Below are 22,665 nucleotides of genomic sequence, written 5' to 3' on the forward strand. Positions count from 1 at the left end.
CAAGTGTTCAACACGATTATAACAATGTTAATTAAAACAAAGGAACGTTAACGCATCTACCAGAAAGACGAATGTTGCCAGGCCATGCTGGGAAACCTCTACAATAACAGTGAACGATTTGACAAATGTGCAGATATGTTAATGTCCTGGATGCCAACAGCGTTGGCTGGGGATTAAGTCGCATTAATTTGCAGACGCACTACTTTCAAGAGATTTCATGTACCTTACTGGGAAATGTTCCCATCTTGCCACTGCGAATAGAATATGATAATACTATATCGTACCTGAACACCTATCAAATGCGATTTCAATGCTAATTTCAAGAGATTTCATGTACGTACCTTACTGGGAAATGATCCCATCTTACCATTGCGATTAGAATATGATAATACTATATCGAACCTGAACACCTATCATATGCGATCTTAGTAATCTTAACGAAAGTATCAAATTGTAATTCAAGGGCGATTGGATGTCATGATGTCTGGTCAACAGTTCTCTTGCATTATTGATAACGATATTGTAGATTTTAAAAATATTAACAATATTAAATTAATTCGCAAAATACATTCGTGGTGTCAACTGGTCCCTCGGAATATGATGTACCCTGTGTGGAAGTCGATGTACCCTGTGTGAAAGCCTATGTGCCCTTACGAGCGGCTCGACAATTATATATATGATGTGGATAACGAGGTGGAGTCCCCTACATATTGGGTTGGACACTTCAACAAAAGATGGTCTCAGGAAACGCAAAGTAGCATGGAAAAAATCCCATTCATTCTGTAGGAGACCCCTGAAGATCCGGGGTAGAATAGGTCTTCAGCAACCCATGCTTGCCATAAAAGGCGACTATGCTTGTCGTAAAAGGCGACTAACGGGATCGGGTGGTCAGGCTCGCTGATTTGGTTGATGCATGTCATCGATCCCAATTGCGTGGATCGATGCTCATGATATTAATCACTGGATTGTCTGGTCCAAACTCGATTATTTACAGACCGCCGTCATATAGCTGGAATATTGTTGAGTGCGGCGTAAAACAACAAACCAACCAACCAACCGAAATCATTCTGTAGGAACAAGCTCAAGCGGCTTTTATTTGGTTGAAATCTTGTGCAAACACACGCTGACGTAATGCATTAAAGCGCGGCAACGGCCAATGTACGCGGTATTCAATCGACAGCTATCCACACATGGCCCATATGTGTACAGACAGCTACGAAAACACATTAGGTGCAGTTGTGAAGTACGGAAGATTCTTTCTGCCATTTAAAACATGTATTGATGGCTTCACCTCGTAATCCTTTCTTGGAGTACCGTGTGGATCAGCCATGTGTGCTCTCTCAGGATTAAAGGTGTTACTTGTGTCCAAGGGCGTGTAGTTTCGACCCTCGGATGGTAGCTCAGGGTGATGACGGAAGACAAAACTCAGGGGTGAAGTTTAAGACGACAGCAGCCATGTTTTTTGTTGATGGTTTGGACTAGGTCGAAGGTACATGTTGATATTAACGTGACAGAACGCACACCGGGACCGAGTGGCCAATGTTCCCGGGTGGAGACTCGCTCTGTCACTTACCTTCTGGCTGTCTCCCTGACTTACCATGTCAGTCGGGTTTTGTAGAGCGAGGTATTACGTAACGAGAGGCAAGGTCATTGTCCCACGTGTATGTATATACGTAAGATCCGGCGACGTAAGACCGCCTCCGTGGTCTTGTGGTAGAGCGTCCGCCCGGAGAGCGGAAGGTCCATGGTTCGATCCCGGGCCGCGTCATACAAAAAGACGTTAAAAGATTGTACTTGTTGTTACCCTGTCTGGCGCTCGGCATTAAGGGGCTAAAACAAGGACTGGTCGGCTCGGAGTCAGTATACTGTGTCTGAGTGGGGTATAAATGTTAAACTGCGGCATGGTATCTCATTGAGCTAGCACTATAAATCGGCATCAGTCCGGACTAGTACAAGCAGCCACACACGCACATACACGTGCATGCACGTCGCTATATAAGTGCAATAATCAGAGACGCGACGTTAAACCCACATTCACCTCACCTCACCTCCGGCGACGTAAGGAGGTGTTAATTGAAATTTATAGATAGCGCTGGAGATTAAGGGTCCTGCCCGGAGGGGCTTATGATAATAAGTGATACGCCGAATGTTTGCTGAATATAGTCAACAGACAAAGGGCATAGAGTTTCGGTGCACTTGGAAAAAATATTGAACCAGTTAGGTATTTAGATAAATGAAATGTTTAATAAGTTTTGAAATGGTTTGCACTATTTTAAATAAAACTATTGAAATGGTTTGCACTTTAACACTTGCAAGGTCACGACAAAATGGTGAGTGTTTTCTTTGCATTCGTGTGTCGCATGACAGAGATACTACTGTGCGGCGTCAAGCAATAAATGCTTATCTTGTTATGACTTTGTGTGAAATTGGTGCTGCCGTACATGCTTAACCTTTTCGCGAACACCTTGTGTCATCGCTAATCTTAAGTGGTCCATTCATATAATTTTCACAGCTGTTTTTCTCCATGGAGTTTGTTGCAGTGGATATTCTAGACTAGATGTTCTTTTGTATTGACAATTTATATATATTTTATGTTTCTCATAAATATTTCTAAATTATAGGCCCGTGACGATCCGGGGTAGAATAGGTCTTCAGCAACCCAAGCTTGCCGTAAAAGGCGACTATGCTTGTCGTAAGAGGCGACTAACAGGATCGGGTGGTCAGGCTCGCTGACTTCGTTGATGCATGTCATCGATCCCAATTGCGTGGATCGATGCTCATGTTATTAATATTATTTACAGACCGCCGCCATATAGCTGGAATGCTGCTGAGTGCGGCGTAAAACAACAAACAATCAATCAATCAAGGATCCATAAAGTCCCAGCAATTTGAAAACAAGTTTTCCAAACCATCTCACGAAGAGAAGGACCTTCTGTTCCTTGGTGTCATCCTTGTGCAGGAACCCGTGAAGATCCGGGGTAGAATAGATCTTCAGCAACCCATGCTTACCGTAAAAGGCGACTATGCTTGTCGTAAAAGGCGACTAACGGGATCGAGTGGTCAGGCTCGCTGACTCGGTTGATGCATGTCATCGATCCCAATTGTGTGGATCGATGCTCATGATATTAATTACTGGATTGTCTGGTCCAGACTCGATTATTTACAGACCACCGTCATATAGCTGGAATATTGCTTAGGGCAGCGTTAAACAACAAACCACCCAACCAATCAAATCCTTGTGCAGGTTTACAATTCGTGGCATCAGTATTGTTTGGGGGAACATGCGGGTCTGAATTGATCTCTTAGTTAGATTCGGCAAATAAGGAGAAGAACATGTCAAGTATTTATATGCTGGAGGAAATCAGTGGACGGTTACGGTAATTTCGATCACATTTCCAGTACACATAATGTGTGGATAGACATAGGTCAGTCTAGTTGTCACTTCTTTGTCTTCGATGTTGTTTTTTAATTTTAATGATTTATTAACTTGATATGAAATTGCGTGTTTGTAAATGCTTTCTGCATATTTTTATTGCGGTAAAATTGACAATTATATAATGCTTACATTTCATGCAGGCTTGTTTCTGTACTTGGAACAGGAATCGTCCTTTGTGAAGATTGACACAAAGCAACACGGAATGGGCCGTCCATTAAGAAATGCCATGATGGAATCCATAACATTTTGAACATGGATACCCATGACATAATTGTCAATTTTATAACAGTGAATGAGTGAGTTGGGTTTAACGCCGCTTTTAACAGTATTCCTGTTATATCACGGCGTGTCAGCTTAATGTGGGAGGAAAGCCCGAAGTGATGCAGGTCTCAGACGTTTACCACTTCGGTGAAACCCACGAGCACGGGTATGGTGCTGACAAACCTAGAAACATAATCGGGGCGAACCGGGATTCGAACCCACAATCATAGGTGTCTGGCGTGTCAAAGGGACGCAACTCTGCACAGCGAATTGCGGCGCTTTAGACGACTGGGCCACCCGTGCCCCTTTTATAACAGAAACGATGGGGATAATACATTAAACTCTCTTTATTTTCAGCACACGTATTCTATATTAGCCTTGTCCTCGAGCAACTCTGGGGGCACGGGTGGCCCAGTCGTCTAAGGCGCCGCGATTCGCTGTTCAGAGTTGCGTCCCTTGGGCACGCCAGAAACCTATGAATGTGGGATCGAATCCCGGTTCACCCCGATTATGTTTCTAGGTTTGTCAGCACCATACCCGTGCTCGTGGGTTTCACCGAAGTGGTAAATGTCTGAGACCTGCATCACTTCGGGCTTTCCTCCAACATTAAGCTGACACGCCGTGATATTACTGGAATACTGTTAAAAGCGGCGTTAAACCCGCTTTAAACATGTTAAAGATACACAATGCGATGACCACAGTAACGTCCTTTCTCACCATTGTGCTCTCCAATCTGACATAGAAAATAAAGTCATGACCGTCCGCCCGGAGAGCGGAAGGTCATGAGTTCGATCCCCGACCGCTTCATACCTAAAGACGTTAAAAGATGGTACTTGTCTGTCATTCGGCATTCAGGGGCTAAAACAAGTACTGGTTGTCTCGGAGTCAGTACACTGTCGTCGAGTGGGGTATTCATGTTAAACTGCGGCATAGTATCTCAGTGGGCAAACACTATAAATCGGCATCACTCCGGACTCGTTCAAGAAGACACACACACACACACACACACACACACACACACACACACGCGCGCGCGCACACACACACACACACACACACACACACACACACACACACGAACATACGTGCATGCACGTCGCTATATGAATGCACTAATATTTGACGCGACGTTAAACCATATTTCACCTCACCATGACATGATCCATTTATGGTGAATGCAGCGTGTGATTTATCATTCTGTTACCTGTTCAGTCTCGACCCCCTCAAGTGCACAAGCCATTCAAATTGCATGCACTTGATATAGAATGACGCTTTTAACGCTCGCCTGAGTGGAGCGGTGTTGAACAACTGATGCTCGCTCTACCTGAAAGGCTGCTCTGTTGTTACTGAGATGTTTTTACGGATAGTACCAGGAACTTAAATGACGCGACGCTAACAACATCAAACATTCATTGTTGACAATTCAGCACTTCATTGATTTCCCCTGTGCCTATTGCAATGTCCGGATCTGACGAGGATTTTACCTGGATTTCTGCTACGTATGAAATACTGCAAGGGACATTCTCGCGATCTCGATTTCTCGCGATCTCGACCTTTGGAAACGAGCTAAAGATGCCCAAAGTGCGAGAATGGTGGGCGGGAGAACGCGACATGTGGCCAAAATCTCGCGTTCTCGCGATCCGACATTCTCGTGTGTTTTTGTTTTTTTGCACATAACGATACGCGATAAAACAACATTTGGACCTCAATCTGTGTTCGCCAGAACGAGAGAATGCGACATTTCATTTTCTCGCGTCCTCGCGTTTAAGACGCTGTCTGTGAGCGTGCGTAATGTCAAAAGGTTTAGGCGCATGCGCACGTGAGTAGTCCTGTGGTCATACTTCTTTCATGCTCTTCATTTTCAAAGTAGTATTTAGCAAAATTATGACAGCTTGAAAATGCTATGTTGTTTACATACACAAAGTCCTATGTTTTGTATACAAGTCCTCTCCCGCTGTTACAGGTTCTTGTGTACTTTAAATTAAAACCCTCAACAGGCTCAATATGATTTAACAAAAGAAAGTATGTACATGAATGTCAAGTAACAGTGACAACATTAAAGTGTTCAAAAGCTGGGTGAGTTTATATTGCTGAAGTGAGTGAGTGAGTATGGTATTACGCCGCTTTTAGCAATATTCCAGCAATATCACGGCGGGGGACATCAGAAATGGGCTTCACACATTGTACCCATATATTGCTTAAAGCCGCATTAGCAGTATTGCAGCTATTCGCGGTGACACTGTCATTCACCATGAGGCTATATTACACACGGCGAGCATATTCATTAAAACAAAATTCTCACAGAACAATGTGTAGCGTTCGGAGAAAATTAGCTGATCCGATATTTTACGCGACACCATCGTTACTTTAGGCCGTGCAAAATAAATTAATAAATTTTCATCCGCTCGCGCCAGACTAAAAAACATCCCGTCTTACAATATTTTATTGCCTCCAAGTTCCTATGAAATAGAAATATATGTGTGGTCCTTCTTTCTTTACTTGATGAAATACTCCACACACGTGGCCCTACTGAACACGCATGATGCATGTGAATCGCTCCCTTTTGTATTATTCGTACACTGATACCTTAAAGATGTAATGCAAATGTCTTCCGCCACTCATGTTTTTTTAATAAAAATCAATCAAACTCTATTTATTAATTCATAGCGGCCTTCACATCCACTTGCTATGCTTGCTTATACTAGTAATGTGCCCTAATTCACAGCCTGTGCATGGCGCTGAATAGGTGAGTGTGTTTGGCGTAACACCGCTTTGAACAGTATTAATATTTCAGTTTTATCACGGCGTGTTAGCTGGAGAGTGGACAAACGCACAATCATAGGTTTCTGGCATGCCCAAGGGACGCAACTCTACACAGCGAATTGCGACGCCTCAGACGACTTAGGCGCCCGTGTTCAAGATGACTGTATAGTATGGGCAGAAAAAACGTGAGATTGCGAGATTACGAGGTCACGGAATTAGTCTAGTGTCGCAATCGCGTTCTCGCGATTTCGCATTCTTAAAGAAATAGTTACATGTACATATGGCTATCGTAAGTGAGTGAGTTAAAACGTAATGTCGCATCGGCATTATTTCAGCCATAGAGGGGGGGGACAGGTTCCCCAGTCGTTTCAGGCGTCGCGATTCGCTGTGCAGAGTTGCGTCCCTTGGGCACGCCAGAAACCTATGATTGTGGGTTCGAATTCCGGTTAGACCCGATTATGTTTGTAGGTTTGTCAGCACCATACCCGTGTTCGTGGTTTTCACCGAGGTGGTAAACGTCTGAGACCTGCATCACTTCGGGCTTTCCTCTCACATTAAGCTGACACGCCGTGATATAACTGGAATACCGTTAAAAGCGGCGTTAAACCCAACTCACTCACTCACTCACTCACTCACTCAGCCATATAGCGACGAGGACAAGTTTATATACACATATATATATATATATAGATGATATATATAGATGATATATATATATATATATATACACATATATATATATATATATATAGATGATGATGATGATGATGATGATGATGATGGATTGAAATGAATGCTTACGGATTTTTGATGGATGATGTGTGGATCTTTGATGGATGATGATGGTGGGTGTTTGGATAATAATAATAATAATAATAATAACAATAATAATAATAATCATTATCATCATCATCATCATATACGGACTGGACATAACGAACTACAAAGGAATGCAATCGAAGAAATTGTATCTGAAATTATCACTTTATCAGAAAAATATATTCCAATATCGTGCTTTTTTAGGTACAGCTTTACTATATATAAATTTGAAATTTGAAAATTATAAGAACCATAAGCGTAGCACTTTGGTACAGGTGATTGCTGTTGCCAGATATTTTTTCGTATGGAACAACTTGACCAGTCACCGTAGAGACTTCCCGCGCTACATGTATTTCGATTGCGAAAACGCTATATGTATTCATTCTCTTGCAACTAAAGTTCGTTTCAAGCCGTCAATGGCGGTAAAATGACCGTGGTTGCTGTAAACAACGGTGAGTTGTGAGATCTCCCGATCACTTCACGCACGATTTCGTCGAAATTAATGTCAAGATTATTGAATGAGTAGCTGATAATGTTTTCTAAGCAGAGGAAGACATCGCGTCATTGGAAAATTTAGGTGCAATCAGTAATATAGGGCTCATGTGTTACTTGAAGACATTGAATTATCCAGTTTGACACAAACGGTGGTCCATTTGGATGTTCTATTGTTTAACTGTACAGAAAACAAGCTCTGAACTGAAGCATTTTTTACACACGCACGCGCACACAAAAACGAAAAAAACAAACTCACGCAGAAACGCACGTGCACACAAAAACGAAAAAAAAAACTCACGCAGAAACGCGCGCACGAAGAAACACACGCCACAATCGTATGCACGCACAAATGCTCGCACATTCACACGCATAAACGCATACACAAACACGAATAAACGACGCTCGCATGCACAAGCGCATGCGTGTACAAATGTTCGCATTCAAAAACGCTGCCATGTAACTTCGTGCACACTTTCATTCTTTTCTATCAAAAAACTTTCAAGATATGATTTTCTAAAGTAGTATCTATAAGAAAAGAAATTGATCATAAGGCAATCATAAATGGCCGCAACAAAAATGGTATCAGAAAACAGCTCGCATTATTTGATGTATCACCCAAGAGAAGTTTAAAACAAACCCCAACTGTTTATATGAACGTAGTTAATCTGCACTGGCCCGTCCGTTAATATCACAAGGGCTCGCATTTCGGTAAACCTACACTAATCCTTAAACAAATAAGAGAGTGTACTTTAACTTTCAGTGACAAGAGCGAGCTTGAGATTTTAGTAGGTTAAGCCCTGTTTCATCGTATCAGAATATCGCAGGCTGACGACGCACATAGTCTTGAACCAGTTTAGATATTTGTTTTCTTCTCCTGTAAGGTGATTCCCGGCTCTCTATGCGCGTCGTCAACTTTCCCCAAACTTGGAGTCGGTACAGACCACCATTTCAAAAGCTCGTTTATGTGACGTCAGGCATGGCTTAGTTCAGCTGGACTCCGTCTCTATATCGACGTCGCGTTGAAAGATGCGGGAAGTGAGTATGGTTTTACGCCGCTTTTAGCAATATTCCAGCAATATCACGGCGGGGGACACCAGAAATGGGCTTCACACATTATACCCATGTCGGGAATCGAACCCGGGTCTTCGGCGTGACGAGCGAACGCTTTAACCACTAGGCTACCCGACCGCCCGATACGGGAAGTAGTTTAGATGTAATGCCAATGTAAGATGCACACTTGTTGCCTCATCTTGTGATAAGATTAAAAATTCTCGAATATTTTTATTACCGTACAGTCGTTACCAATAGCATCACCAATAACCTGGAGACCACTGAAATATTTCTCACATATCACATACTGAGTAAACTACGGTTATTACGAACTCAAAGGGACCACTAATTTTAGTTCGTAATAACCGAAGTTCGTTCTAAGCATATACACAGCATATATACAACAAATGGCCTGGAATAAAAAATAAGTTCGTTATAAGAGTGTTCGTTATAAACGTAGATTACTGTATTTATCTTCATGGACGCCAGCACGTATATAACTGTTTCTTCATGAATTCTATAAATGATTGCTGAATAAGTTTGTTTCTAAATCGTGCAAATCCGACAATCCTTCTGAAAGGTAAATTTTATCAGGATGTATGTCATGTCTGTCTAAAGTTATTATTTAATTATTTCAGTGTAGTGAAATAGTTTTCGTGATTTTGCCATTGTATCAAATGTAAAGAGATTCGGTGTATAGATTCACTAAAGAAACCAGGAAAAGCGCCCTCAAATCACTGCGATATTAAATGATCAACGCGTCTATGAATGAAAACTGTGAGGATGAACTCAGTTTGCTGCTTAAAATATAAAACCAGAAGCTCAAAACACTATATAATATGTGAAAATAAGCATGCCATTTGTGTGTGTAGAGGAAACGACGACGATATTCTGAAAACATCAGTTACGCATCAATGTTATATCAATGGTTGTGAACATGTCGAAAATATCACTGAGTGAGTGAATGCATATGGTATTACGCCGCTAATAGCAATACAGTGACGATTTTACGTTGTATTTTGTTTTACCTAAAAAGTCAATAAAAAGGTACCTTATATATTGTTTTAATTTGTGATTAATTTCATTGACCTTAATTATCTTTATCAACTATGCAGGCACCTTCAAAACAGGGGAAACATCGGTCCATAAATTATAATGACCTGCTGTCGAACTTGCTTGTCGGGCGTGATAATAATATAATCTGTTAGATAATGAAATTAATAGTGAGAGGAGGTTGTATGTTATTAATAAATACAACCAAGGAGTAAGGAATACACATTCTGTCCACCCAACTTTAACCACAACCCAGAGATTAAGAATCCCGTTTAGTTCATGATGTTTGTTTACAAGTCACGGTCATATTACAGCTATTTCCAAATCTGACGCATGATGTCCAATGCAAATCCCTATTTTGACTTGTACCATATGATCCCAAAGACCCGTGAAGATTCCGGGATCGAATAGGTCTTCAGCAACCCATGCTTGCCGTAAAAGGCGACTAACGGGATCGGGTGGTCAGGCTCGCTGACTTGGTTGATACATGTCATCGATCCCAATTGCGTAGATCGATGCACATGATATTAATCACTGGATTGTCTGGTCCAGACTCGATTATTTACAGACCGCCGTCATATAGCTGGAATATTGCTGAGTGCGGCGTTAAACAACAAACCAATCAACCAAATCAGGCGAACAATTGACTTGCCTTTGCATGTGTTGTAACGGGTGCCACCGGTGGGCCAGGATACGTTCAAATGTTCGCGAACACCTGGTATCATCACTATTTGATAGCGATTGATAAACACGTTCACATGATGTAGTCGGTACTGAACAATTCACTCTTCTGATATCGGAAATTTCTTATGAGCATGAAAAGGTTTGGTCGTTTTTTGCATGAGAAGAAATACGAAGCCAGGACCCATTAAAAGGTGAAACTAACATTATATATCCTGTTACAATCAGTACACAGATGGCTAGATCAATGGTACCTGTCATAGTGGTCCTTGGTCTGGGTTCGTAACAAGGTCATACAGGTGTAAATGTGAGTGAGTCTTGTTTTACACCGCTGTCAGCAATATTCCCGCAATATCACGACAAGGACACCAAACAGATCTTCACTCATTGCACCCATGTGGGGATTCGAACCCGAGCATTCCGTTTGAGAAGTGAATGCTTGTCGTACAATGCGAATACGATCGTATGCTAATGTTGTACAAACGACTTTTGGCAGAGATTACTTATGAATATGGCAAGGGTTTTGTCGATTTTATTGACAGTTAGATTACCAGAGTTAGATCGAATGTGGCAATTAGTAAATTTAAAGATATATTCAGTTCATCAATATAAATGTTAAATGAATAACTGAAGACAATATCCGGACAATTTGCTAATTTATTAATATTTTGGCATTATTATAAAGTCCCAATGTATTTCCCCAATCCCAGCATCCCGATGGCGTAGGTGTAGGCTTCAGAGGACCAGAAGGGGAAGAAGTCGCCGTTGTAGTTGTAGCCCGGGAAGACGGTGGGTGTGTGAAGTTTCTCCATCATTTGTTTGTATTCGTTTTCGGGTATGAACCCTTCTACTCCCTGAATAAACTTCTCGTTGCGAATCTCAGTCTTATTTATTCTCGTCCCATTGAATAATTCAAGTCTGTTCATCGGGTAATGGAATGTGTCCGTCTGGAACGAAATGTCAATGCACGTGTATTTTTTGTAGAATTGTGCAATCACTTTAAACAAACAATTCAATGCCAGAGAATAATCAGTCTCAATTATCTTCTGAAATAGATTCCACCTATTAATGTGAACTGTTTTACAACCCGATCCCGTTAGTCGCCTCTTACGACAAACAGGGTAACATTTTACGGCAGGGACGGGTTGTTGAAGACCTATTATAACACCAGTTAGGTAGATACAAGAAATATTTAAATAAGTCTAGGATATCTTCCCTTCAAACTACGAGATACAGTTGCCATTCTAAACGATTGTTTTGCGAGAACAACTCGCAAGGTGTCCTGATACTAAAGTCTAGTACAGTGTACACAGTGGTGAGGCCTCATACAGATGAAGAAATACCAAACGTTTACTGACAGTGTAGCCTTTGAATGATCCAGAGAAAAACGCGTTCCATGCCAACAGCGGTTGTTCGCCGTTGATGTTGTAGTACAACCACGTTGCCGTCATATTGGCGGCCCTCTTGATGTCCAGGGGCGTATCTAGGAGGATAAACACGAAGGCGATAATAGTATGGACCGACATTTTAAATCTTTTATATGTCAGCATGCTGCGGTCAGTAACATTGGGTAAATTTGAAAGGTTATCAGGTAGTGTAGTTATCGTCTAACTTGGGACACTGTGTTGAAATAATTCACATACCCTGTGGAAATGTACGTCCCCAAACCATGCTTTGTCATAACTGTGGGATCGACAAAGTTTGTTAAATGTTGTGCTATTACTGTATTGATCCATCTTCCCAAGGCAAGTGAGTTAACTGACTATAAAAGTCCAGTTTCCACCCTTGCCGAACTAGGCTGGTATTATGGAGTTACATTTGGCTGGACTAATCAGCATAGTCCAATCAAAATCGCGCACCGAAATCGAAACCCGGTTCGTAGAGTGTCATGCAGATTTCGGTCGACTGCAGGATTTGCAAAGCATGTGCACCGTTAACTCGTTGTCAACAGATATTTTCTTAATCTTATCATGTTTTAAATATAGGTGCTCACGTGATTTGATGCACTTCGCGATGTCAGACTCGTTTTATCACAATATAGATCTTGATTATCGATCAGATCGTCTTGACTGAGGGCCATCGTTTTGTTTGAAACAAATGCAAGTGATACGAGAGGTGGAATCTGATTGGTCAACAGGAGAAGCATAGAAAGGACATAACTCGTAATAGCCACTGGTGGCGCTACGATCGAGCCCAGGAATTCCAGTCTAGTTCGGCAAGGGTGGAAACTGGACTTTCAAAGTCAGTTAACTCTCTTGCCTCGGGAAGATGGTATTGATCACAATGGCGATCAAACCAACTCATGCTCGCCGACATAGTTGATGAATGTCACCGTATCCTTATTGCCTAGATCGAAGCTCATGATGCCAATCACTGGATTGTCTGGTCCAGTCTCGATTATTTACAGACCGCCGTCATACAGCTGGAATATTGCTGAGTGCGTCGTTAAACAACAGACCAACTAACAAAGCATGGTCCCGCATGATAAATCTTGAATTGTATTTACTGTCGAAAGTCTAAAGATGAAATACAGGGGCGACCGAATACTGAACTAATCAGACTTAGCACTGCGCTAAGACTTAACAAACCTACCTGCATCCCAGATCATCTTCCCTGTGTGCTGGTCCTGCGTTGTCCAGATGGTCAGCAGAGCGGTCATGGCCATTGCGGTGGTGAATATACGATCTTCAGGATCTGGCTAAATTATACACAGCACACAATACGCAATACGCAACTATTATTTTCATCCCAAAATGTAACTCTCTAACTATGGTTTCCTTTCCAAAACAAATCAGCCACTCAATCTTCCTTTAATTCTATATGTCAAATACGTATTTTTCTCTTCGCAAGCAACTACACACGCATAATTTTTACCCTCGACATGAACACCAGACACAAGAATGTTTAATATCATTGATGAAAACAGTACATAGTACTCTGAAGATTAATCAAGTACATGTACCAACGAGTGGAGACACCGGGGGAATGTTCCCCAAAGTGGAACCAGTGCTACGATGATAACTCAATGTTAATATTCGACTCATTGACTACCTGTTGTTAGTGTGTTAATTAGCTGATCTCACTTATTAAGTATAGTTTGTTTGTTTGTTTGTTGTTTACCGCATTTATGTTAAGTAAATGACTTGAGAGTCATAACGCTGCTGATCGAAACAGTTAATCATACGTTTTGGCCTGAAACTTACAGCTGATTTGTTGCTGTAGTCTATGTCAGCATCGCCGAGGAAGTCGTCGTAGTATAAGGTCGAGAAGTTATACATAGAGGACGGGGTTCCCAGGTCTAGGATCCGGGGACTAGCGTATGTCCTTAACACGTCCTTGAAGTCCGCTAGAATCTGGTCCATACCCTAAAAATTGAAACACCGATTACTTGAACAAGTGCATGTGTCGATTGGTCTTCGCAGCATCCACTTCCAAATGTTCGACACGATATCAGTACAACGGCATCTGCATCTGTAGAAAAGAATACAAATGCGGTCATGTCTGAACCAGACAACTATGTGTGAATACATATTGAAGAGACAAAACCCTTTCCATATTAAAAATCCTCAACATCTTCTGATCTTCGGTTGAAGACCAAGCCTTGTTTTAGTCATTAGTACAGCTTTTACTATATCTGATGCATGTCACTGAACAAGCGGTCTTGTTGTCTTAGCTCATAACATTCTTCATGGGTTCGTCCTATCCCAGGGGATATATAACATGAAGTACTCTTATACTTATTGGGCACTGGCATGTGGGGGTTTGTGAGTGTGAATGACTAAAGCAAAGTCCATGAGACGTTGATGCATCACCTTATGTGGCAGCGATCCCGTCCTGTCCAGAGTTTCCTGTAGTTTGTTGTACGTCCTGGCCACGAACCAGTAGAACTCTATGACAGAGGGGTAGTACGTCAACGCCAGGTCTGCTCGGTCGGAGAAGTTTGTCGACACTTGGAAAGCGATCATCCTGGCTGTGTCGTTGTAGATGTGCTGTAATGCAAGGAGTCTTTGTCTGAACAAAATACATACACGTTTCCGTTTCATTAATCTAATAACTTCAAACACTAGTGGTATTAATGGGGCTATTTTAGGAACTATTTAAATATTCTCTCAGCAAGAAATATAGTTTCTTTTAAACAGAACAAAAACAAACCTGTCATTACCGCAAGTGTGCATGATTGACAGATGTTAACGATTTCAGATCTGGTATACTCCTCTGTTATGTTAATGTCACGTTACGAAATATCACCCAGACGTCATGAATACTTAAATAATAGCGACGAAACCCTTTCTGTGCTCATAAGAAACCTTTATTGTACCTCCATTGTACGATTCCGACCATATCATATTTGTTTGTTTGTGTGTTGTTTAACGCCGCACTCAGCGATATTTCAGCTACATGACGGCGGTCTGTAAATAAATAGAGTCTGGACTAGACAATCCAGTGATTGACAACATGAGCATCGATCCCGTTAGTCGCCTCTTACGGCAAGCATGGGTTGCTGAAGACCAATTCTACATACGTATGCGTCTAAGAAGCGCTATCACATAGTGATGATACCAGGCGTTCGCCCAATGGTGAGCGTATCCTGCCCTACTGATGACACTCGTCACGTACACATGTACATCTAAGGTTGTGCATGACATTGTCTGGCAATTAAGGAAGATGGTGCCAATGATGTCACAACGTTCAAAGATCATATAGGTAAAGAGCCAGGCGACACGTGTCTTTTAATGCTTTCTGTGCTGCGATATTAAAAAAAATAACAACATATATAGCCATATAAAGATGGGTGAGGTGAGGTGAAATGGGGTTTAACGTTGCGTCCAAGATTATTGCACTTATATAGCGACGTGCATGCACGTGTGTGTGTGTGGCTGCTGGTACTAGTCCGGACTGATGCCAATTTATAGTGCTAGCTCACTAAGATACCATGCCGCAGTTTAACATGAAAACCTCACTCAGAAACAGTATACTGACCCCGAGCCGACCAGTCCAAGTTTTAGCTCCTTAATGCCGAGCGCCAGACAGGGTAACAACAAGTACCACCTTTTAACGTCTTTTGGTATGACGCGGCCGGGGATCGAACCCCGGACCTTCCGCGCTACGGGCGGACGCTCTGCCACTAGACCCCGGTCATATGAAGTTGGGGATTGGGGTGGACACAATTTATGGATTTCAACTTCTTTAATTACTGTAAAGGCGGCGTTTCGGTATAGATCCTAATATCAAGTAGTGAGTGAGTATAGTTTTACGCCGCTTTCAGCAATATCACGGCAGGGGTCACCCGAAATAGGTTTCACACATTGTACTTATGGGGGGATTCGAACCAAGGTCTTCAGAGTGAGGAGTGAACCCTTTAACCACTAGTGTTTCCTAATCCCCTTCATTTTATCAAATGAAAAACGTATTTCATATTTATAAAAAAACATATCTTTATGAACATTCAAAACCCATTACCATAACTTCAGGATCATCCAATAACGATGGCTGAAGGACGCCAGTGATGATGCCTGATGTCAAGGCGTAGATGAAGTTGGCACACACAGTGACGTCAACGTTGTTGATGTTAAAAGGCATCATGACGCCCTTGTCATACCACGTGCGTACTTCATCCGTGTCCTGGATCTGAACATTCATAACGTAGGTAATGTGTAGCATGTTATGTGAGGAAACAAAATCGTCACATATTTGATTTGGTTGGTTGGTTTGTTTGTTTCTTGTTTAACGCCGCACTCTGCAATATTCCAGCTATATGACGGCGGTCTGTAAATAATCGAGTCTGGACCAGACAATCCAGTGATTAATATCATGATCATCTATCCACGCAATTGGGATCGATGACATGCATCAACCAAGTCAGCGAGCCTGACCACCCGATCCCGTTAGTCGCCTTTTACGACAAGCATAGTCACCTTTTACGGCAAGTATGGGTTGCTGAAGACCTATTCTATCCCGGAATCTTAACGGGTCTAACATATTTGAACATCAAAGGTAATCCAGTGATCGAAATGATGTCTTTAACATTATGATTTACAAATGACATTATAGCGTGACGGGATCACATGTTTGTACATCAAAGGTTTGTTTGTTTGTTTGTTGTTTAACGTCGCACTCAGCAATATTCCAGCTATATGACGGCGGTCTGTAAACTAATCAAGTCTGGACTAGACAATCAAGTGATTGACATCGTGAACATCGATCCACGCAATTGGGATCGATGTCATGTATCAACCAAGTCAGCGAGCCTGATCACCCGATCCTGTTAGTCGCCCTTTACGACAAGCATAGTCGCCTTCTGCGGCAAGTATGGGTTGCTGAAGACCTATTCCAACCCGGAATCTTCACGGGTCGAACATCAAAGGTAATCCCGTCACGCTATAATGTCATTTGTAAATCATAATCATAAGACATCCTTTCTATTAGAACACTGATGCTTTTTATAAAACGAATATTGACACAATACAAAAAGGACCGTCTAAGTTATCATATAGTACCAGTGGTTGTCAAAAGCAACACCAGCACGCCGGGGAACCCTAAATGCACGAGGAGCGTTTGTCATTGGTCTTTGCAGAAACAAACATTGCATCTATGTATGGAACTTACTTAACGTAATCACACAGTCCTGTAAAAATAAATATGTTGCAGTGTTACTGCTTGTCGTTTCTTACTTTCAACTGTCATGTCAATGATGGGTTCTTTGTTGTTTAACGCCGCACACAGCAATACTAAAGCAATCTGTAAATAATCGAGTCTGGGGCCAGACAATCCACTGACTGACAATGATTGACATGAGCATTGATCTACGCATTTGGGATACGATGACATCGTGCATCAACCACGTCAGCCACGCTGACAACCCGATCCCGTTATTCGCCTCTCACAACAAGCTGAAGACCAATTCTAACCCGGATATTCAAGGTGTGCATTAATAAAAAAAACTATGACGTGAAACATAGGAATTGAAATTGGGTTAACAACTGAATTCAAAAACAGGTGTCAGTCTATTATTGTCTGTACCTGAATTTCACCAATTTCAACAATGAAGTGATTACATTGTAATATGTAAACTATAAAAATCGACCGAATAGGATGAGCGAGTTAGTGAATATGGTTTTACGCCGCTTTAAGCAACATTCCAGCAATATCACGACGAGGACACCAGAAATGGGCTTCACACATTGCGAAAAGGAAGAGTCACTTCGGCAACGTAATAATTCACAAAATGACAACCGTTCTGTAGCGAGAGAACTCATGGGTACATACTCACCCACGTTGGCACAAGAGCGACATCACGCCCGGCTGCCTTCTCCTGCTCCAACCACGGCCTAAGGTAGTAGTAGCTCCTGGTGTCGATGGTGTTCACACGTTGGTCCCCGGAGAACGGTCTTGGGGCAAAGCAAATAGGGATTAAGTTAAGACATATTTTTACATATTTCTTGAATCACAAATTACAGCAAGACGACCACCCCCATCAACGTAAAGATAGAAAAACGACCTCCAAACGGACCTTAGAAAGGTATTTCCACACTTCAAGGTGTCTGTCCATTGTTGCAGTAGACGGTACACACCGCGGGGTCAGTGCAATTGCCAAGTGAATAAAACGCTCACAATGTTCGCCAGTGCGCGGAAATATTAGTATACCAACATCGATAAATTATATATTGTTTATATTTCTTGCTGTTCTCGCTGTTATTTTTCAGGAATATGACTAAAATCAGCATTGAACTGTGCCCATCACGGCAAAACAAATTTCCTTTGTGAAGAATGGATAGGTAAGCGTTTTGGTATGAAGGGTTTTGGTTTGGTTTGTTGTTTTACGCCGCACTCAGCAACATTCCAGCTATATGACGGCGGTCTGTAAATAATCGAATCTGGACCAGACAATCCTGTGATTTACATCATGAACATCGATCCACGCAATTGGGATCGATGACATGCATCAACCAAGTCAGCGAGCCTGACCACCCGACCCCGTTAGTCGCCTTTTACGGCAAGCATGGGTTGCTGAAGACCTATTCTATGATGGGTATATTCGCGATCATTTCGTCAGATACGTTTAAGGTACAAGAATACATATAAATTGGATGTATCGTGGATACAATGTTTGATAATGCCTGTATTCTTTTACGTAGCGATGCATGTCATAGAATTTACAATAACTGTCGAAACGTCGGGCATGTCATATAACGGTAAATACATTAACAGTGTCTCACCTGTAAGCGTAGTACTTGAGAGCATCGAACACGGACGTAAGGTTGGTGTTGTGGGACGACCAAAGTTTGAACGCCCGGGGAAACTCTTTGGCCATTTCGGCAAGGATGGAACCCAGACCAATGTTGAGAAATGTGTCATCGAAGTCCGGAGGGATGTGGAACGCCAGTGTGTAGACACCTCTAGCAAATGATTCATCAGATTGGTTGGTTGGTTTGTAGTTTAACGCCGCACTCAGCAATATTCCAGCTATATGTTGGCGGTCTGTAAATAATCGAGTCTGGACCAGACAATCCAGTGATTGATTTCATGAGCATCGATCCACGCAATTGGGATCAATGACATGCATCAACCAAGTCAGCGAGCCTGACCACCCGATCCCGTTAGTCGCCTTTAACGACAAGCATGCTATTCTATCCCGGAATCTTCACGGAGTCATCAGAACAAACTTTTCTTTACACACATATCTTATTTCACAGTATATTCATGTTCGGAACTTGGAATCGAGATTTGGTTATCATTGGGTATGTTTGATAATGAGATCGTAAAACTTTATTCAGTTCCAAATACAATCGAACCTCGTTGTGACGAAAACGTGGGAGGGGCGGTCGGAGAGCCTAGTGGTTAAAGCGTTCGCTCGTCACGCCGAAGACCCGGTTTCGATTCCCGACATGGGTACAATGGGTGAAGCCCATTTCTGGTGTCGTCCGCCGTGATATTGCTGGAATATTGCTAAAAGCGGCGTAAAACCATACTCACTCACTTCGTGGGGAAATGGAATTGGAGACATCCGGGAAATTTTAGGTTTAATTTGAATACTTGGGTCTCGTCAAATAAATTACCACAGAAAGAACGTAAAATTACACTGCTTTGTACATAGATAAGTTTAGAGTTTTCAGGAATTCAGATTGAGGACCTACTGAAAAGCAATGATTGAACCATGGTTTATGTTTGTCCTGATTAAACCTCAACTAATGGAAGAAGATATCGTAGGAAATAACGTATTCCATTCTGGACGACATTTTAACATGGACTTGTAAAATGAAGTTAGTGAGTTGGGTTTAACGCTGCTTTTAACAGTATTCCAGTAATATCACGGCGTGTCAGCTTAATGTGGGAGGCAAGCCCGAAGTGATGCAGGTCTCAGACGTTTACCAGTTCGGTGAAACCCACGAGCACGGGTATGGTGCTGACAAACCTAAAAACATAATCGGGGCGAGCCGGGATTCGAACCCACAATCATAGGTTTCTGGCGTGCCCAAGGGACGCAACTCTGCACAGCGAATCGCGGCGCCTTAGACGACTGGGCCACCCGTGGCCCCTGTAATAATGAAAATCATGTATCTTCTACAACCAAATGTACATCGCGCACATAAGTGAAGTCTCTGAAACCCATTAGTCTATAATAACGTGTACCTTATCCGCATGACCTCTTGGACGATTTTGTCCACATCCTTGAGTCCAAGTCTTTCAAGAAAAGCATAGGTTGCATTCAGAGGTAAATGCTCAGTCAGCTTGATCGCGTCATTGAGATTTACGGGGTAGCTGTTATAAACCTTGGATTCGTCGTTATACGTTTGAGGCCAGAATGTCATTAAGGAATTGGAATAATTCACATTTAGATCATGATGACGTTTGATGGCGTTGATGCCATTCATTAACCCATAAGACGTGTCGTTATGCCATCGATCGTCCATGTATCGTTTCGTCTCAGCAACACACGCCATTATGTATGTTGTCGCAAACATATTGTTATCAAAGATGCCGAATATTTGTCTAAAGAGAGCATAATCCGGGTTGCCATGGAAATTCATCTTGACGTCACTTGGCCACATGCCCTGCTCTTCATCCCATCGAAACGGTGGAAACGCATGTTTGGTTTTGGGGATTTGCAGATCGCGGACTTCATACTGTAAAAATTGTGCTGCCATCAATAAGTCCGACTTACTTGGCTGCGCAATGCACGGCACAAGCCCGACTAGGCAGCAAATGTAGACACAAATCTCCCTGACGATCATGGTGGCAGCTCAGTATGATTCACTGAACGTTTTAATGTTGCCAAAGACCAATAACAGCTGTTTCGTGTAGATATTCTTATCTTATCAGCTCGATCGGAGTACATTCACTTTGTAAGTAGGTTTATTAGTAGATTGTACGTGGTGACCTCAGCGGACATGGAATATTCATTTTATTTCAATTGGTTGGGTTTTTTTTTTTGTTGAACGCCGCGCTCAGCAATATTCCAGCTATATGACGGCGGCTGTAGGTAATCGGGTCTGGACCAGACAATCCTGTGATTGATATCATGAGCAGCGATCCTCGCAATGTGGGATCGATGACATGCATCAACCAAGTCAGCGAGCCTGGCCACCTGATGCCGTTAGTCGCCTTTTACGACAAGCATAGTCGCGTTTCACGGCAAGCATGGGTTGCTTAAGACCTATTCCACCCCGGATCTCATTTTATTTCGAAGGCAGCTTTATAGCACTGTTGTATCTTTGATTTAATTTATTTGCTAAAATAATGAAAATTATATAAAAGGCGACTAACGGGATCGGGTGGTCAGGCTCGCTGAATTGGTTTGATGCATGTCAGCGATCCCAATTGCGTGGATCGATGCTCATGATATTAAGCACTGGGTTGTCTGGTCCAGACTCGATTATTTACATACAGACCGTCGTCATATAGCTGGAATATTGCTGAATGCGGCGTTAAACATAAAAACAAACAAAACAAATATTACTTGTGCTTGAAAACATTGATGCAGGACCCGTGAACATCCGAGGTAGAACACATCGTCAGCAACCCATGCTGCATTGCCGTAAAAGGCGACTAACGGGATTGGATGGTCAGGCTCGCTGACTTGGCTGATGTATGTCATCGATGCTGATAATGTCAATCACTGGATTGTCTGGTCCAGACTTGGTTATTTAGCCGTCATATAGTTGGAATATTGCTGAGTGCGGCGTTAAACAATGAATCAACCAACCTCAAACAAGTTATATGTTGTCCGGCTACTACGTGATGACAAACACTAGCCTGCTGACTACAAAACGTCTTCAAAGTCAATGACTCACCTTGAATGTGAGCCCCATTTCTGGAATCCCGCGCCGTGATATTGCTAAAAGCGGCGTTAAACCATACTCACTCACTTGAATGTGAAGTAGGTTTTCCCAACTTTAGTAACTTTTTGAATTGGTTGAGGATACTGGTTGACACCCTTGCTGTGACCCCTATGTTTATAGAAATATTCTCTCGCAATGGTAGCTAGGAAGGAACCTCAAGTGAAGCATATATTGTACTTATTCTGTGTCTTTGTTTTGATGCTGTCAACAACTCTTGAAGCTTCACACCAGCTGCATGACACATACTCCTAATAGCATCCCAACCTGGCACATGATATGCTGACTGCTGTGTGTTTGGAAAAACAAGGATATTGATCAAGATTTCCCAACTTTCTTCCTCTTGTCTTAGTCTGTAAGAATGGACAAGGCACCGACACAGTCTCTTGGGATCAGGACTGGAACTAAATGGTTCCCTTTTCCAGCTTGGTATGCAACCATCATTTCACTCAAGAGCTTTTTTCTCCCTGCTATTGAACTGTTCCGCTATAGAGTCATCGACCCATCTCCAGGCAACTGCATCATCTAAATTTGTAACTTTTAGTCGTGATGGCTCACCACCCTATCGTGCATTAAACAGAGTAATCCTGCAGCACACAGCATCTCATGATCAGAGTGTGACATATTCATTGCGCCAAATAAATTCATACTCTGACATCAATCTCTCAATTCTAGTATGAACCCTCTTCTCTTGCTTGTTGATCTGGCATTCTAAGTTTTTCCTGTCTGCTTTTATTGATCGAATAGGCTGCAACTCCAAATCAAATGTTT

The 22,665-nt window shown here is 42.2% G+C and overlaps 1 protein-coding gene across 1 annotated transcript; it reads right to left on the bottom strand.

Annotated features, from left to right (window-relative positions):
- Positions 1–11,197: 11,197 nt before the first annotated feature.
- On the bottom strand, positions 11,198–20,838 carry LOC124151566. The gene is made up of 9 exons (XM_046524085.2): positions 20,189–20,838; positions 18,775–18,954; positions 17,829–17,946; positions 16,019–16,186; positions 14,371–14,547; positions 13,762–13,923; positions 13,151–13,256; positions 11,917–12,041; positions 11,198–11,505 (listed from the first exon to the last, which is right to left on the bottom strand). Exons 1-9 carry the CDS (start codon positions 20,788–20,790, stop codon positions 11,236–11,238), a joined length of 1,908 nt encoding a protein of 635 aa, XP_046380041.2. The 5' UTR covers positions 20,791–20,838; the 3' UTR covers positions 11,198–11,235.
- Between the last annotated feature and the right edge of the window lie 1,827 nt (positions 20,839–22,665).

This window comes from Haliotis rufescens, unplaced genomic scaffold, assembly GCF_023055435.1.
Source record: "Haliotis rufescens isolate VD_foot unplaced genomic scaffold, xgHalRufe1.0.p SCAF_13, whole genome shotgun sequence".
In the NCBI taxonomy this organism is placed as follows: domain Eukaryota; kingdom Metazoa; phylum Mollusca; class Gastropoda; order Lepetellida; family Haliotidae; genus Haliotis; species Haliotis rufescens.

Bases quoted from the DNA above. Each gene is read 5' to 3' on its own strand.
- LOC124151566 (XM_046524085.2), bottom strand. From the start codon at position 20,790: ATGATCGTCAGGGAGATTTGTGTCTACATTTGCTGCCTAGTCGGGCTT. The intron at 14,548-16,018 runs GTAATGGGTTTT...CTTGCATTACAG, and splicing joins TGGATGATCCTGAAGTTATG to CACATCTACAACGACACAGC. The intron at 13,924-14,370 runs GTGATGCATCAA...TTCAATTTTTAG, and splicing joins CGGGATCGCTGCCACATAAG to GGTATGGACCAGATTCTAGC.